Source organism: Gymnodraco acuticeps, unplaced genomic scaffold, assembly GCF_902827175.1.
Source record: "Gymnodraco acuticeps unplaced genomic scaffold, fGymAcu1.1, whole genome shotgun sequence".
Lineage (NCBI taxonomy): Eukaryota > Metazoa > Chordata > Actinopteri > Perciformes > Bathydraconidae > Gymnodraco > Gymnodraco acuticeps.
The window spans coordinates 55,476-73,907 of record NW_022991790.1 but is presented as its reverse complement, the minus strand read 5'-3'; the positions used below and the strand labels follow the sequence as shown (position 1 = coordinate 73,907).

Genomic DNA, 18,432 nt, shown 5'->3' with positions numbered 1-18,432 from the left:
ACACATTTGAGCAGGCTCTGCTCATTTGAATTCAATCGTCATCTTTAAAAAGCAGATTTCATTTAAAAGACAATATTTGTGTCTCACCTTCTTTAGTACGGGTGGCAATGTTTTTAACATTTCATTCTAGTTTAGTTATTTTATAATTATACTTCTAAAGTAATCCTCTAGCATACAGATAAGATTTATCATAAAAATGTACTTCATACTTTGGGTTACGTAAAAAAATGTGCCATCTTAATTGTCTTCAGTAACTGAGGACATTAGTATTTTGTTGTAATTGAAATCTTTATTGACACATTATACATTACAACAGAGGACATTTTGAAGTGATCTTTCTCTCCCTGTCTCTCTCAGAGTTCATCGTGGAGGCTCGTGAGGAGCAGCACACGGAGCAAGGCAGGTGGAGGTGGGAGGAGTGGAAGAGGGTGCCGGGGGAGTTCAACCACCTGGAGCTCACCCTCCACCCGTACTGCACCTACCGCTTCAGGGTCTTCGCCGTCAACGAGATCGGCCGCAGCGACCCCAGCCATTTCTCGGACCACCACAAAACCCCCCCTGCCGGTGAGACGCCGACACTGTAACGATAACACAATTAATCGCAATGTTATCGAGAACATAATGTGCAAAACGCAGGAACCAAGATATTGGTTTTGAAGACAAAGTGTTGAAACGATTGTTGTCTTGAATACCTGAAGAAAACCAATGAGATCCTTAGTTTAATCAAATTCTCATTGATCGCGTACTTACTAATTCCTAGACAGTATTTTTCCTAAACATAACTTTTTTAATACTTCTGCATAAACACACGTCTGCAGACAAGCTGGTCTTCAATCGGAGCATTGTTTAATGCACAAGTGTTTTGTTATATTAAAAAGGTGTTTTGAAAGAAGTGAGCATACGACTGAACAAATGAGTCTTGGAATCTACAGGAAGAGTGGAAGCATGCTAGAGCCAACGTTTTCTTAAAGAAGTGTGTGTAACACTGCGTGAGAAATGGAAACGGTCCCTGTTGGGGTGGAGTTTTCCTTTCAGAACCACATCTTGTTGTATCCCTCTTTTCTAATGCAAATTAGACTAACATAATAAATATATATTGCTTATTATTAGCTACAAGGTGCCTTAAGGTAGATATTGTTATCCAGTATTTAGACTTAACTGCAAAGTAATGTGAGTTATTTCATATTCATAAAGCAAACAAGTGTGTTTGTCGATCTATCTATTTAAAAGCTTTTGTTTTATACCTTTACTAAGTGTTTTTCTCCCTTTATCTTCCTGCAGTCCCTGACAGAAACCCCTCAGGTGTGCGCAGCGAGTCCACAGACCCTAAGACTATGATCATCACCTGGGACGTGAGTATTTTCACAAAACATTAGCGGCGCCAGCATATTGGGGGCATTTCGGCGTAGTGATTCATTTTAGGATAAAAACAAAAAAAGGTTAATAAAAAATCATACAACCATAAGAACTAGTAGTATTATAAAGTTAAACGGTTCTATAAAGAAATAATAAAATACAAATATTGATTTAAAATGTTTAGGGCCAGCTTATTGCAGGGATTTATTTGGGTTTAGTGAGAGTTTGTCATTATTAGAATACAAAGGTCCAATAAATATAAAATAAAAACACGTTACTGTTAAACACCTGCACTTTTGAAAGAACATACACAACATTCGTCTGTTTGCAACTCCCATGTCAATATTCCAATTACTGTATATAGACTACTCTGCACAGTTTCTATCATATTCTGTTTCTATTCTATTTTATTTACTTGCACTATTGTATCTGTTTTATTGTGTTGCACCGTTGGAGGAGCCTGGGACCTCAGATGTTCATTGATACACAGTAGCTATGCACACATGACAACAAAAGCCTTGAACCTTGAATCAATGTTGTATTCCTACGTTTCCTATCCTCGCAGGAGATGGACAAGCGCTTCCACTCCGGCGAGGGGTTCAAGTACCACGTGTCGTGGCGTGGGGGGGGGCGACGCTCAGTGGAACCACGCAGACGTCGCGACGCCTCCGTACGTCATCAACGACACGGGGACGTACACGCCGTTTGAGATCAAAGTCCAGGCTGTCAACGACGTCGGGGGGGCACCGACACCGGAGCCGGAGATCGGATACTCCGGAGAGGACGGTACGTAGGGAGTGTTGCAAATATTGATACACATGAGTATCACGATATTACGTTTTGTGAAACTGCACCTATTTGTAGTTGATATTGTTTCTAGTCTTGGTTTGTAAAGCACTTTGATAATGAATAGTGCTTTATAAATAAGGTTTAGTTGATTGATTGAATTCAAAGACAGTGTGGCAGACAATGGCTCAGATTGCACAAATAGTAGTAATATAATGTACGTTATTATTATTAGAAATTGCATGTACTAAGTAGTATAGTCTGGGCCACCTCAGACAATCAATGTCGGTGCAATCGCATCAGAAACAAAAAAGTACCAAAGCAAAGCTCACCATTTTTAAAAAGACATGGAAAATGATAAAGAGAAAAAAAAAGACATTAATGAATGACAATGAATATATAAACAAAAGGAGATCAAATTGAAATATAAAAGAAAATTCCGGAATAAAAAAAGGTTAACAAAAAAACAGAAAATTCCTAGAATTTGCAAAAGAATACAATAAATGGATTCCATAGTTTAGTTTAATAAAAGTCAACATCAGACACTGGGATACAACAATAGTTTTAGCGACTCCGAACTTGTTGTTATCGCCATTCTTGGAAAAATGTGGATATTTTTAAGAAACGTGACGATATTAAGGATATCCTAAAATGAACAAACATGGCTCTGTGGGTACATCATCTCTCCAGGTTATTTAGCTTCATTTCGATGATTTTATCTCAAAGTAAAACAAATCCTTTCAATATGAGTAAACTAATAATGCTAAGTTCATTCGAGTCCAAAGTCTTCAATATCAAGATATATTTTCATTAAATGCAGTTCTTATTTTATCTAATGAACTAAAACAGGTTGTACTTCTAGCACAAATCCTTCCAAATGTCTCATTGATAATCCTCACGTGTTATACTATAATTAACGTCTTTATAGTCAAGACGAAAATTCCTTCTGACTAACGTATCCTATGATTTTAGGAACTTTTTATTTATGATCTGTTTGCAGACTGTTCCCTCACCCTCTTTACACAGCGCCTCAAATACTTTCTTTCAGAGCTGTCTTGTACTTAAAGTGAGTCATTATGTCCCTCATAAAAGAGGTCAACATTCCCTTATTGTACAAGACATTCTGGATGTGACAAGAGATGAAATCGTCTCACAAAAAGACATCTTCACAGAGCATCCCACCGAGCCTGTTCTGCAGCAATGTCCGATCCAATGAGAGAAATGAAACACATGACAGATCTGTTTTGTTGTGATCTTGTTTGTGGTTGAAATCAAGCGTTCTGCTGTGCAGCAAGTTACGGAAAATGTCTCTAGGTCAAGAGTCACGATCCTCAATTAGTGATGGATAGAAACTGCATGCCAATAAAATGTAACATGACCATGCATGAGTCTACTGTGGGGCTGAGAGCTGCTGCGTTTCTCACCAAGAGGAGGCTTGCAGTACAATTAAGATGTCATTAATGTACTAGGGATTATTTGATCGGATCAGAAGTGTCATAACCCAGTGGGACACAATGGATGCTGATCAATTAATGGTATATTTGTCAATAAAGTAAACAAGTTAGGACAAAGCTACACACATGAAGTGTCTGTCAGTAACACCAGCAATGTAGTTCAGTCAGACAACTCACGCGTTCTTAATATGTTTATTAGAAGCAGCATATAGTTTGAGTTTGGCGTCTAGGCTCGGGCCTCATCACTCCACAGATTTACAAAGAACATTAACTATAACTATCCCCCGAGCCTACAGGTGGTGGGGGGTGGAAGCTGGGGTGGTGGTGGGGCAGGCGAGCAGCAGCAACATGAAACACAGCAGCAGGAACATGAACGTAGCAATAGCAAGTGAACGCAGCAGCAGCGGCGGCAGCGGCAGCAGCGGCGGCAGCGGCAGCAGCGGCGGCAGCGGCGGCGGCGGCGGCAGCGGCGGCGGCGGCGGCGGCAGCGGCGGCAGCGGCAGCAGCGGCGGCAGCGGCAGCAGCGGCAGCAGCGGCAGCAGCGGCGGCAGCGGCAGCAGCGGCGGCAGCGGCAGCAGCGGCAGCGGCGGCAGCGGCAGCAGCGGCAGCAGCGGCAGCAGCAGCGGCAGCGGCAGCAGCGAGCAGCAGCAAGCGAGGCAGAGGCAGGAAGACCTGGCAGCTTAAATAGAGCGGCATGTTTAGGAGAATGTGATTGGTTGGCTGTAAGAGGGACAGGTGCGTCACGTGTTAATGTATCATTGGTGCTCGAGTTGACTGAACTAGCTCGCAGGCTTCGCCCCATATGTGATTCTGGGAGCATAATGACGTGTAAGGTTCTTATTGTTTTTGTTGATGATGTTTATTCTTACACAAACTCATCCTGTCTTTCTGACACTTTCAGAGCCGCAGGAAGCTCCCACTAATGTCTCCACGAAAGTGATAGACAGCACCGTCACAGTCAAGTGGAAAGAAGCCCAAAATGTGAGAGGTCTGCTGCTGGGATACAAGGTAACGGATGTTAGAAAACTCAACTAAACAACTCTGTTCTCTGCTAATGTCCCAGTTATATGTCATACTGTAAATACTATATGGTGTATCATTTGGTGAATTGTTGTGCTGGAAATTCTGCTGGATGCCGTCCTCATTTATCTTCTATACATTTTGACAACACTTTTTCTATTCCACGGTATTAAAAGTGTATTTAATTATTCCAGACGGATCAAAACCTTAACAGAACAATTATCTGTTATAATATATCATAAGAAAACACATTTTTTGAATTCAACATAATCTGTGGGTTGCCCTAGGAAGAACACATTACTTTGTAGTGCATACAGCACCACCTTGTGGCCGATTAAAGAACATCATTGTGTTCAATAAGAAATGATTTGTTTACAATGAGAGAGAAAAGCAGCCAGGCTTTCCATTTGAAGCTGGAAATAAGAGCATTAGATGTTTTTAGCTTCATAAATGATCAAAATAAATAATCAAAATTACATTTTCTGTTATGACTCATTGTTTACAGCTGTAGTTGTAAGTCTATCAAAGCAGGAAAGGCAGCACAAATACATCATTTTCTCTCGGTCCAACTGTTCATTAATTAAACGTTACTCCTTGTCAGATCTACCTCCAGAGGTTGGGTCCGCAGGGCGGTCGGGTCCGGAGGTCTCTCGGGAAACAGCACCAGAAGAGAGAGGATAAGCTGGAGCGAGCGAGGGAGAGAGACCGGGAGGTGGTGGTCCACGGCGTGAAGACCTCAGAGGAGGTGACGGGGCTGCGGCTTTACTCCAGCTACGAGCTGTCCGTCGCTGCCTTTAACAGCAAAGGGGAGGGGCCTCGCTCCCCCCCGCACCACTTCAGCACCCCACAGGGAGGTGAGTGTTCATGAAACTTACGTTCATTTCAAGATTCAAAGGTTTTATTGTCATATGCACAAAGCTACAGTGTAGAAATGGCAATGAAATTATTCTGACCTGAGCTCCTCCAACAATGCAACATATATCATAAAATACAAAAATACAAAATAAAAAGTAGTGCAAAAAGTCTATATACATAGACTAGAATATGATATGTACAAGAACAGAATATGAAATTAAATAATGTAAATTAAGACAAAATTAAATAGTGAAATATGTAGCTATTGAAGAAGTCAAAAATATTTAACTGCTGTGTATGCACCCTTTGTGTGTGCAAGTGTTTAAACAACGTTTTTAGTTGGGACTTGACTTGGAGAACCGAAAGGGTTCAAGTCCAATTACGGTATTCTGTCACACTATTCTTCTTCTTCTAATTGTGGTTTTACTATATTTATATTATTCTGTTTAACAAGAGAGGCCATGTACATGAACGTGTGAAGAGCCACTGGACACATACTTATATAGTGTTGCTTTTAACCAGTTCCACTGTAAGAAAACCACTTTATAGAACAACCTTTTGTGTCTTAGAAAATACATATATTACAACAAGTATATTTGTGTGTGTGTTTAGCGCCTGGTCCTCCTGCATCGTTAAGGTTGGAGAGTCCTTCAGAGAAGTCCATGATCCTCTACTGGAGCCCTCCAGAAGAGACCAACGGCATCCTGCAGGGATACGTGGTGCAGTATCGGGAGGGTAGGGGCATTTTGATTATTCCAGTACCTCAACATACTGACATACAGCACTTGTAGCTTGTTTGATTTCACCACTGTGTGTTTGTAGATCTGGAGAACAGCTTGCTGCAGATGGAGTACATCGACGACCCCACTATGACCCACTTTGAGTTGGACTCTCTGGACCCGAGCAGCCATTACATCTTCAACGTGATCGCTAGCACCATTGTAGAAGGACCCCCCATCACCCGGAGGGGGGCCACCGCGCTGGACGGAGGTGAGACTGCCGCCATGAGGATAAAATACCGTTTACGTCATTTTGTTTATTAAGTGTTTACCCTTTTTAACTGTGCATTATGCATTCACATCTAAATCACTGCATGTATTTATACACATTTATACAGATTGATTGCATTGTACTACTTTAGCAATTTTATATTCTAAATGTAAAACTTTTTATTTCACATCTTTAGTTTCACTTCAAAAGTTTGCATGGAAATCTGTATCCTTTCATTCTAAAATAAATCAACTGTCACAAACCCAATTTCCACCTGAGATATTAATATCATTAGTATTATTTTATTTACTTTTTACGCTGCTTTTCGTTAGGCTAATATCACAGATATGAAATGGTTAATGTGTTGGTATTGTTGAGGTATTGGAAGTGTTCTGCTCTTGTTGATGTTGGCAGTAATAGGAGGTTGAAGGGCTGCGATGAAAGGGCTTGGTTGAAGGATGATGGTGTGTCCGGCTGTCCGATTGGGTCTCATGAACTTTATTTATAACTTTTCATTAAATCCCTCTTTCCTCTTTGTGTCTCCTTCCAGTTGCTCCATCACACATCAACATAGTTCCCAGCAACACGTCACTCAACCTGAGCTGGGTGCACGGAGAGAGATTCAGGAACCACGGCTTCATCATCCGATACCGCAGGAAGTGCCGTAAGAGGAGGGAGGAAGGAGGGAGGAAGGAGGGAGGGAGAGAGGGAGGAGGCTTTTACTTTTCTGCTAAATGACTCTAAGATAAAGATGGAGGAAGGAGGAAGGAAGGAGGGAGGGAGAGAGGGAGGGAGAGAGCTAAATGACTCTAAGATGGAGGAAGAGAGAAGAGGATGCCTTTATTCATTATTAACAGGCACTTATTGGTTCATCCATTTCACGAGATGATCACATATCACTACTTCTCAGATTAACATGTAGAAAGAAGAAAAGATGTCTGATAGAAAGTAGGAAATGGAAGAAGAAGAGAGTGAAAACATATGTTCTTTTAGTCATTTTAGTCATTTGGTCTCTGCATTGAACACTTGCAGTAATAGAAAGTGACCAAAGACAGCTTTACTAATCTGTGTGTGTGTGTTTTCTGCAGCCGGCTGTGATTGGTTGGACTCGGAGGTGGTGAACTCCACGCAGGGTTTATATTTGCTGAAAGGCCTCCTGCCGGGATCTGAGTACCAACTCATGATCAACGACACTCAGTGGGAGAACTCGACACGGACCATAGGAGCAGGTGTGTGTGTGTGTGTGTGTGTGTGTGTGTGTGTGTGTGTGTGTGTGTGTGTGTGTGTGTGTGTGTGTGTGTGTGTGTGTGTGTGTGTGTGTGTGTGTGTGTGTGTGTGTGTGTGTGTGTGTGACTAAAGCCCGGCCTGGTACTGACGTTGAATAACCAAGTAGCTCGAAGGTTTATAAACGCCGCTTACTTGCAAAAATGTCTTGAAATCCTAACTCTTTCAAGTTATTGTTCGGTGTCAAAGTAATTCAGTGATAGTTGTTGTCTTTAAATGTATTGGTGCTAACAGGAACTGATAATAGGTTTCATGAGGTACATAGCCAGTGTATAACAAATAGTGGTCAAAAAGGCCCACCTTATAAAGTTTAGGTGTACGCTAGATTTAGCATATTTAAATGTCACTTTACATTTCAGTCTGACAGACCTTTCTGACGGGACTGAAGCATTTGAATCCACCTATGCTCACTTCACAGCCACCAGACTCCATTGAGAAAATCAGTAATGCATTACCTGCATGAGAATCATTGAAACGATACGATATACTTTATTGTCCGCGTAAGTTCTGCATACATGTACATATACAAACATAATACACATTAAAATACATCCACATATCCTCACTCATACACCGTTTGCACAAACACAATACACAGACGCACATACTGACAATGGCGACGTATTGCACAACCCTCATGGCCAACATTTAAAAGTATATTACATTACATGTGAATGTTAAGAAGCTTAATGGGACTAAGGATCAGGTCCCATCTCTCAAAGGCTGGCGCAACATTATATTTGAGTTGGTTCCCCTGGAATATCTCACAAATGTTTTACATGCCAGATCTGACCAGTTCTATACAACATGGCAGCCTTACTTACATTTCCTTGGACCTGAATTGTCGGCTGTTATTGTTAAAGGAACCTCATGAATCTGCTGTAATCATAAATTCATCCTCAATCATACATGTGATACTCCTCCTGTAACCACCTACATGTATGTATGTTTGAGACTGAGCAGTTTTTGTTATGTTGTGTCTTTTGGTTTGCTTTGTAATTATGTATTTGTCATGGATGTGCTACGTCATTATTGGGTTGTAAAAATTGTAAAAAAATCAAAAGAAGCTTAATGGACATTGTAAACAGTTCCTAATGAACCCCTCTCTCTCCTCCCTCAGCGCCGTCGGTGATGCCCGGTGGGTTCGCTGCTCGGGGTTGGTTGATCGGACTCATCGCTGCCATCCTGCTGCTGGTGCTCATCCTGCTGATCCTCTGCCTCATCAAGCGCAGCAAGGGGGGGAAATACGCAGGTACGACAAACAGCGCTCCGATAGGCCTAGGCCATACGAAGAAATATATATATATACATCCTTTATTTAACCAGGTAAAAGTCTCATTGAGATTACAAACTATTTTTCAAGAGCGACCTGGCCAAGAGGGCAGCATGGACAACATCTGAGAGTTTCAGCTCCTTCTGTATATTATTCCAAGCAGAAGGGGCAGCATAAGAAAATCAGATATCACAATCTTTTTGACCCCCTTCTGCACATGTGTCAAACTCAAGGCCCGGGGGCCAAATCAGGCCCGTGGTGGATTTAATTTCGGCCCGCAGGATAATTTCTAATTACTATTAGATCTGGCCCGCCGGTATATTGCACGCACACCTTCACTCCATCCTGAGGGTCTCCTCAGCTCAGAGCCTGAGCCCAAACATCGATGAACTTGCACCCAAGATGAGATGCCAAGTATCTGAACTAGCATCACAGAGCAGCACACTGACTTTACATGGATGTTTCCTTCTGCACTTTCTCTCACGACAACAGGGCATGTTTGGTTTTTCTTTGAGGGAAATAGTTTTGTTGAAGCTGTTGTTGGCCTGTGGGAAAATGTACTCATGAGAAATGACTCTGGAAAAGCTGCAGATAGAGCCATAAGAAATTAATGCAACTGATTGTTTAATGTTGTTTTTATAGGCAATAATTGAAGCTTTGTTAGTTCCAGGTTTAATATGTGCAATAAGTTCATTTCAGTAAGTCCTGCAATAAACATTGAACCAGTCCGGCCCTCGACTAGTACCCATTTTTTAATGTTGAGTTTGACACCCCTGCCCTACGGTATCAATCTTGTGAGGACATTGTGATGACGTTGATCATTGAGGCTGTCACAACATATTTTCACAATGACAATTCTCATAAATGATCATCAGCAAAGTAGGTACAGGCAACTATTGGAAAAGCTACATGTCTATAAACTCAGAAAATGACATTGTTTTTATTATAATTCAGCTTTTAAAACACGGAAAAGACTCAAATTCAGCCATGTGACATTTTGAAGACAGAAATTAGTCTCATCGACATATGGCCTAGTGCTACAGACTCTCATGCACAACCAAACACACACACACACACACACACACACACACACACGCACACACACACACACACACAACACACACACACACACACACACACACACACACACACACACACACACACACAGACGTTAGCCTGTAAGGCAGATTTTGATGGATGTCCTTTCTCACAGTGAAAGACAAAGAGGACAAGGAGGGGGACTCTGAGGCTCGGCCCATGAAGGACGAGACGTTTGGAGAGTACAGGTGAGTCTCTCCATAAATCATCAAGCCACACTAAAAAGAAATCCTGAGGGTCTCCAGGAACATCCATACCAAACGTACAAACTGCACCAAGACATGACATCCTCACATCGGTCATTCCGTTGATCACTCGTTGCTAATTGGTAACATTAATGGAGATGTGTCCGACTTTGAAATAAAGCATAACAACAGTTGCCAGATCTTTTCTTACTTTGAGGTTTGTTTGTTTTTCCTCCACAGTGATCGTTCTTATTGTATTTGACTCTTTGTGTATGCTCAGTCTGTACCCATATATATCTTGCTTTTAGAGTTGTATGTGTGCCAGTTCCTCCTACCGCCTCATTCATGGTATTATGAGACTGAAAACACTTCTCCCTGTTGATGTGTTTTATAAAGAGAGAACGTGTGAGTTGAAGGTGTTGTGCTGCAGCAGACATGATACTTTCAGTTGGACTTGTACTGTTGTATAAAGGATCAGGAAATGGACGTACTCAAGCAAACTATCTCAGAATTGTACACACTTAGAGGAAATGTACTCTGCACCACTTGAGGAAACCAAGCTTCCAGCGTGGGTCAGTTTGATGATTTATGGCCACCATGTTCCTGCTGAGTGATTCCAGCTGTGGTTTCTTTCTGGCACTGTGAGATGTTTGAAGCTGCGTGTCGGTCTGAGCAGAGATTCCTCTCAGAGAAGCCGCTCTGCATTAAAGAGCCGACAGTGAAGCTTTTAAGAGGAAGGACTCTGATTGATGCTCTGACCAACACACACTCTGATAATGAGTGTGTGTTGGCTTCACTGTTTTCCGTTACCTTTGTATTCTGTCAAATACAAACCTGAGCGACTTTATTTCCAAGTGTGGTGGAGATTCCAAATATACAAGCTTAAACCAAAGTCGTGTTGTTTAAGAGTTATAGCATTTAACAGAATCAATCATATTTCCAGCTGGAAAGGACAGAGGTCCTGCTCTAGCGGAGAGCACCAGGATCTGACCCCGTACACAGAAAGGCATTTATAGAGATGAGACACAGGAAGGAAGGCAATCCACATTACAGTCCTAATGGGGTGGGGGCAGACAGAAGGGGAAGCGCAGCATTTCTACTTTTGTTGTTATTTTGTTTTACTTGCTTGTAAGCGCTTTGAGCACCAGGAAAAGCGCTTTATAAATGTAATGTATTATTATTAATTACAAACCCTAACATCCATATGATAATTGCCTAACAATGGTCAGGGCGCCACCTTTCTGTCTGAGAACATTGTGTTGCCAGGAAACCACATACATATTGAATCACTGTGAATCCCATCGTATAAAGACTCATTTTTCCCTTAAACTGGGTTTTTTCTGGAAGTGTTTCCTTGTACGATGTGAGGGTCTAAGGACAGAGGGTGTCGTTTGCTCATACTGATATTCTGCACAATCTGTGCTGTTGTATTTGCTGTAAAGTGTCTCTACTGTAGGCTATTTGTATTATATGTACAGCACTTTGGCTCCACCAAAAATCGTTTAAAAAGGTGCTATATAAATAAAACTTGATTTGATAAAGTACTCGGATCCTTTGCTCAAATAAAATACATTACAAGAAAAAATCCTGAATCGAAAAATATGACTTACCTAGATGTACAGAAGTATTATCTGCAACATGTACTCCAAGTATCACACTAAGAAGTACTCAGTATTTATTGGCTCTTTTCACAGTATCAAATGATTTGTAGAATATTGTCATTCTTTTTTTATCACCAACAAATGTTGCTGTAGTTTTTCAATGTTGACCAATCACAACAGAGCCGGCCAGCCAGAACAATTGAATACTTAAAGTACTGCATCAGTAGCACAGTACTGCATCATAACATATAGGCATATCCTTACAGTATGTACACAAAGTAGCTAGTGTACATTTATAATATAATGTACAATATTGCCTACAAAATAGAGTAGAATTGTAGCTTGAAAATATCCTCAACTTAATATGTCGAAACAGTACATGACTCCGTTTCATACCGCAACTGAAGGTTGTATTTGTTGTCAGGTATCCTAGTGCCTAAACATTTCAATATCTTCACTTTGGAATGAAATCTCTACTAATTTATCATTTATTTTCTAACTGCTTGCCTTTTTACCTTTACCTCTAACACTCCTGGCTCTCTCTCCTTTGTATTCCCACTTTTCTTTCCTTCATGCTCTGCCTGCAGATCTCTGAAGAGGTGAGAACATTAATTATGTTAAAAACTCGGAGAGACCCAGACCTTTATTTTCATTTACCCAGTTACTAATCCACTAATTCCACCAGACAACAACCTGTTCATTTAGGCTGTTGTGCATGTAGATGGTCTGCAGAGGCTCACATCCCTGTGTTCCCCTCACACCCCCCCCCCCCCCCCCTGCCTGAAACGCCTCCATTGGACTCCTTTGTTTACTTCTGGGACATAGTGACCTCACTATGTAACACTTGCACTTCTTTTGGCTAGCGCTCCAACACATTGTACATGATAGGCGGGTCATCTCTAAGCGGTTGACCAATCACAACAGAGCCGGCCAGCTAACCAATCAGAGCAGACTGGGCTCTGGTTTCAGACAGAGGGTGAAAAGAGGTGCTGCAGCACAGGCAGTATGAGAAAAATAAAGAGCTTTTTGAACATTAAAGCACGGAGACGAGCAGAACATGTCCTCTTTAAGAACCTCAAAACAGTATGGTACTTAAAAGTACTTAATTCCCTCCCTGCTCACAACTCTGACTCTTATTCAAATATCAGCTTTTATAAAGCAATTGTCCTTCATTTCTGACCGAGTTCCTCTGCTCTGTATTGCAGCGATGCGGATGAGAAGCGCTCTGAGAGCCAGCCCTCTCTGTGTGGGGAGAGTAAGCTGGGCAGCGACGACTCTCTGGCGGAGTACGGGGACAGCGTGGACATCCAGTTCAACGAGGACGGGTCCTTCATCGGCCAGTACAGCAACCGAGGGCCCGCCCCCCCCGGGCACGAGAGCTCCGGCCCCGCCTCCCCGGACAACGGCGTCCCGCCTCCCCCCATCGCTCCGTCCATGTCCACCATCCTCGACCGGCCCAGCTAGACACACACACACACACACACACACATTACAGAAAAACACACATTCACACTGCGAAACACAAAGGGACAGACCACTCCTGACTCCACTGCCTGTAATGTTATAGTGCAAAAACACACACACACACACACACACACACACACACACACACACACACACACCGACACACCGTCTCAATACATTCCACAGGTTTATGCAGTGCAGCTGTTTACAGGATGTCTCGCCTTTTCTACTCCAAGTTTACACACACACACACACACACACACACACACACTAACTCACACACACACAGAAACACACTCACCACTACGAGCAAACACTTCCAATCAGAAAGCTCTTCACTCCAGAAAGATAGAACGAGGATTGCAGACAGTTGCACCAGCTGTTTATCAAACATAGGCGTTGAATAGTCTATTAGGGGGGCTACATAACATTAGTAACAATTCGCCTGATAAAAACAAGTCACAAGACAATTCAAATGTGGCTGTTTTGAACAATTGTTTAGCTTATATCTCCAATAGCTCAACCCCCAGACATCCAATAATAAGACCTTTATTCAAACGAAAAACAGACCAATATCTTAAAGAATGTGTCTTGAATCTGGATCAAAAGTATATTTATGAAAGCTTCTGGTAGACAACAACGCCATTACAGTTTAATTAATTAAACGCAACCTTAAAATTACGGAAAAACTGTATCCCAAAATGTCAATTTCTTCAAAATAAAAGTTCCAAACAGCCGGTGCAACGCTGCAGGAGAGGAAGAGGAAGGCTGTTGTGATGAAGAGTGGCTCAAAGAAAAGGGAAATCTCATCTCGTCTGACCAAAATGTCATCCATCTTGTACAAACATGTATTCCATTTCATTAACACATTCAAAGTCATATTCATCGTTTTTATATAAACACCACCACTTTGAGTTTTGTGTACGTCCTCGTCAACCGTCACCGCTCCGTGTCTTCGTGCTGTTTTTATATTTGTGTTTCTGTGCATGCGTCTGGGGAAGCGCTTTCTATTTATTGATGTCAGAGCGCCTCCCAAACCTAAGATGCACGCCCCTCGCCGAGGCTTTTCATAACTTGATATTTAGCGTATGAGTTTTATGACTGACTGTTACTGTGTGTGAGTGTGTGTGAGTGTGTGTTTGCTCACCATCCCTGCTTTTACCTGCAGTGATGGGAGATCTGTTGCCTTAAGAGAGTCCAGTTGAGCGTCCTCTCCTCCTTTCTGTCTATCCGTCTGTCAATCATCCATTTTCCCTCACACACACACACACACACACACACACACACACACCCATCACCCTCCTGTTTGATCAGCAGGTGAAATGCAGGACCAAGTTTCTACGGTGGCCCTGAAGGATCATAGACCTGCAAACACATAAAGACGCACGCAAAGAGGAGACCAAAACTGTTTCATTACATTCATGGAAATGAGCTTAAAACTGAACGGCTTTAAAGGTCCATTTGGGGTTAGAAAAATAACATTACAATAGTTTACGGCGCTGAGGAAGGGGGTTAATATTCAGGGGGAAAAGTTATGTACAAAAATAAAAACTGATCAATATCAGTTATTATAATGTATAAATTGTCAGGGCCACCGTAGAATGTGATTACAGAGAGAAACGCACACACACACACACACACACACACACACACACACTGATGCATGCATAAAGTGGAGGACAATGAAAACCACATGCAGGGCCGGTCCTCTGTAGCAAAACCGTAAGGGACCCTCTGAAGCAGAGAGGAGGAGGAGGAGGAGGAGGAAGAGAATCTGACGTATGGTTCTCTGAATGTAAATACAACCTTGAGAATGTCATTTTTTTATTTCCAATGCTTCTTTTATAAGAAGATCAAATTGTAATTGTTTTTTTTAATTATCTGTTGCTCTGTTTGGTTTTGTATCATAACCCCCCCCCCCAGCATTATGTTTTCCTCTTGTGTCACAGTTAGTAGTCCAGAGACATTTAGAGGAACCTAGAATCCGTTTCTTTATAGCGCTTAGAGATGCAGCAGATAATATTCATTATTAAAAGTCCTAAATGTTAGCATTTATCCACGTCGCCATGGCAGTGCTGTTTAATGAGGACGGATCAGTCTCAATACTAAGAGGGTTTATTTTTGTGGCTCCGCTTTGCAAGATAAACTTAATCTGAAAGATGCAGGATTACCAGGCAGGAAGTTCTCGTGTGATTTTGGACCCAGAGCAGAAGTTTGTTTTGAATGTTTGTGGAGCAGAGAATGACAGGAGGCACCGATGGGTTCATTCACACACTTATTCTTTTCTGTTTATATTTCTGTCAAAGAATCTCATCCAAAACCAACAATGTATATGTCCGTCTCAATACTTCCTGTCAGTGGCTTTCAGCTGTATCTCTTTGGTTCCTCCAGTCATGTTTAAAGACACAAATACTCAGCTTTCAATGTGTGTGTAATTCCATAAAAGGAATCATTTAAATTTGCAAAAACAAATATATCGTTTCTTCGTCTAAAACTTCAGCAATTTCCTAAATAGTGCATTTGTTGGGGACTATTTTCAGTGGCGGATTAATCCACATTCGGTGCTCTCGTGATTCATTGTGGGAGCAGGACGGTGTGTGTGTGGTATTGACTCAACTGCAGTGTGTGTTCACGGTAATTAAGGAACATCTCACCCTATGGCACAATGAGGCTCAGTTATGTGGTTTTAATATTTGTAGACAACAATGGAGCTCTATGGAACAATAAGGAATATCTCCAGCTTGTACACACACATACCTGTTAGTAGACATTCATTGAACTTGCTGAGAAAAACCTTCTGAATTGTCGGCAGTTAAAAAGCGAAGTGTTTGTAACTCAGCCAAATTCATGATAAGGCTCTGCTTGTTTATCAATTCTAATGTTTCTGTCTCAATCAAAACGTTATTAAATCACAGCCAACTGTGCAGCGTATCTGAGCATTTGGGCTTTTAAAATGAAAACCACAAAGCGATTTCGGGCGAGAAAAGCACTGCATGGAGGATTAAAAAGGAGTTTACAAATGTAGCCGACTTAGTGGTGACACACTCTTCATGTTGGGGTCCCATCACCACAATGATTGGACAGGATGTTTACCTTTCCATTTCCTGTTTGTGTTAAACCAACCTGTGAAACAAAATGCCAAATGACCAATAACCTCCTCCATTCATCTCAGTGTAATAACCCAGTCTGGACATGTTGCCTTGTAGAACGTCTGGACCCGCCTCCTGCCTGTCTCTCTGCTCCTGATGCTGTCTCTGTCGAAGCCTTCTTTTATACATATAAACACCTTGGGGGAAAAATACAACATAAAAACTAGAAAAATATATAAAAAAAGACAAAAAAATGTAGGTATAAATAATAACAATACTGCTATAGATAACAACAACAACAATGTTGAGCAATGAATTAATCAGTATCACAGGATCCAGCAGGGACAGGATTACACTGGACACGGGAGGGAGTGTGTGTGTGTGTGTGGCGGTGGTTCAAATACACACACATTAACAGGTGGGGTGGGGGGGTGTATTGCAATATTAAAGTGTGCTGATGTTGTACCTGCTTGTTGCATTGTGCGCTGTACTGTATCTGACAAACTAACCCCAGTCAACTAATAAATAAACATGGACTACGCATATCCTGAACAAAACAGATGCTTCTCTTCTTTGTGTGTGTGTGTGTGTGTGTGTGTGTGTGTGTGTGTGTGTGTGTGTGTGTGTGTGTGTGTGTGTGTGTGTGTGTGTGTGTGTGTGTAAGTGTAGGTGTAAGTGTAAGTGTAAGTGTAAATGTCAATGTCTTTGGGAACCAGTTTAAGTTTTAGACCCTTGGAATGAGGGTCTCTGTTATCAGAGATAATACTGAGTTTTTGAAGTAGGTGTTGTAAGAGTTTAGATCCATAGTGATTGTATAACCTACAGTAGGTGGAGGTCATCAAACCAGCAGATTGGTCCCAATTTGAGGGTGTCCTATATTCCTCTTCACATCCAATGTATTGTGTTCACACAACCAACACATTTGCAGCCACAAAAGAGTTTGGACTTAGAGTTCAGTTTAGGGTAGTTTAATATGTGTTTTTGAATGTTGAATCTTATTATGAAATGTTACTAAAACAGTCAAATGCAATGATATAAACTATAGTGAAGTGGAACGGTATAAAATGGCAATATTTAAGTAAAGGACATGTACATCAAGATTATACTTGATGGACTTACTGTCACTGTTTAATATGAGAGAGAGATAAAGCGTCTGAAGAAGAGGGAATGCAGTGGAACAGGAAACTGTCTCTCTCACACACGTCTAAAAATATCTTCCTGCAGATCTGATCAAATGTGACCGTATAAACTCGTTGGGCTCTTTCATAACTCATCTTCTGTTTCTACAAGATATGTCTGACGCAAAACTCTAGAGGTAAATGTTACGAGGTCGGACCGTGAACATTAAAAAAAAAAAAAAACACAAGTCTGGATGCTGGCAGATAAACGCAGCAGTGTTTCAGCCTGCAGCCTCCTAAGGTCACTGTGATAAGAACATATCCCTACAAGATGGCGACACACATCTGAACGAACCCCCCTTTGGATAATCTAACCCCATGGTACCTTTTAGTTTTCGCCAAAACTATTCCTCTTTTTTATTTTTAAATGCACATAGTTACATTTACCTTCTCTTTCTAGGACTTTTTTGATATCCTCCGCGAACCAGGGTCTTGAAACCAAAACATTAAGGTTAACTTTCTCCACAGTCTATCATAAACACACACATTTTATAGACAACATCCCAGGGTGAAACCAAATGTTTGAGATATAACTTTTTATCCTCAAATCACAATCTGAAACTGCACTATGGTTGTCCACATTTCAGAATCAGAGTACTATATTAATCCCTGGTGGAGAAGTTTGGTAAATAACGTTTAACCCAATTGTAAAATAGTAGGAGTGCCCCTTTAAGTTTTTCTGTGACGCTGTCAATGCATCCTAAACGTTATACAACCTGAACATGACAGAAATAATGTGTGCTATGACACACACACACACACACACACACACACACACACACACACACACACACACACA

The 18,432-nt window shown here is 41.5% G+C and overlaps 1 protein-coding gene across 1 annotated transcript; it reads left to right on the top strand.

Moving 5' to 3' along the window:
• Positions 1–357: 357 nt before the first annotated feature.
• On the top strand, positions 358–17,012 carry LOC117535216 (neural cell adhesion molecule L1.1-like; the record flags this gene model as incomplete). Its single annotated transcript, XM_034199608.1, is given in 14 exon segments — positions 358–564; positions 1,282–1,352; positions 1,922–1,977; positions 1,979–2,142; positions 4,498–4,604; positions 5,218–5,470; positions 6,084–6,206; positions 6,294–6,461; positions 7,012–7,125; positions 7,550–7,690; positions 8,866–8,997; positions 10,232–10,304; positions 12,490–12,501; positions 13,108–17,012. Coding segments are annotated over 14 exon segments (1,880 nt in total), but the record flags the coding sequence as incomplete, so codon positions are not given.
• Positions 17,013–18,432: the final 1,420 nt, after the last annotated feature.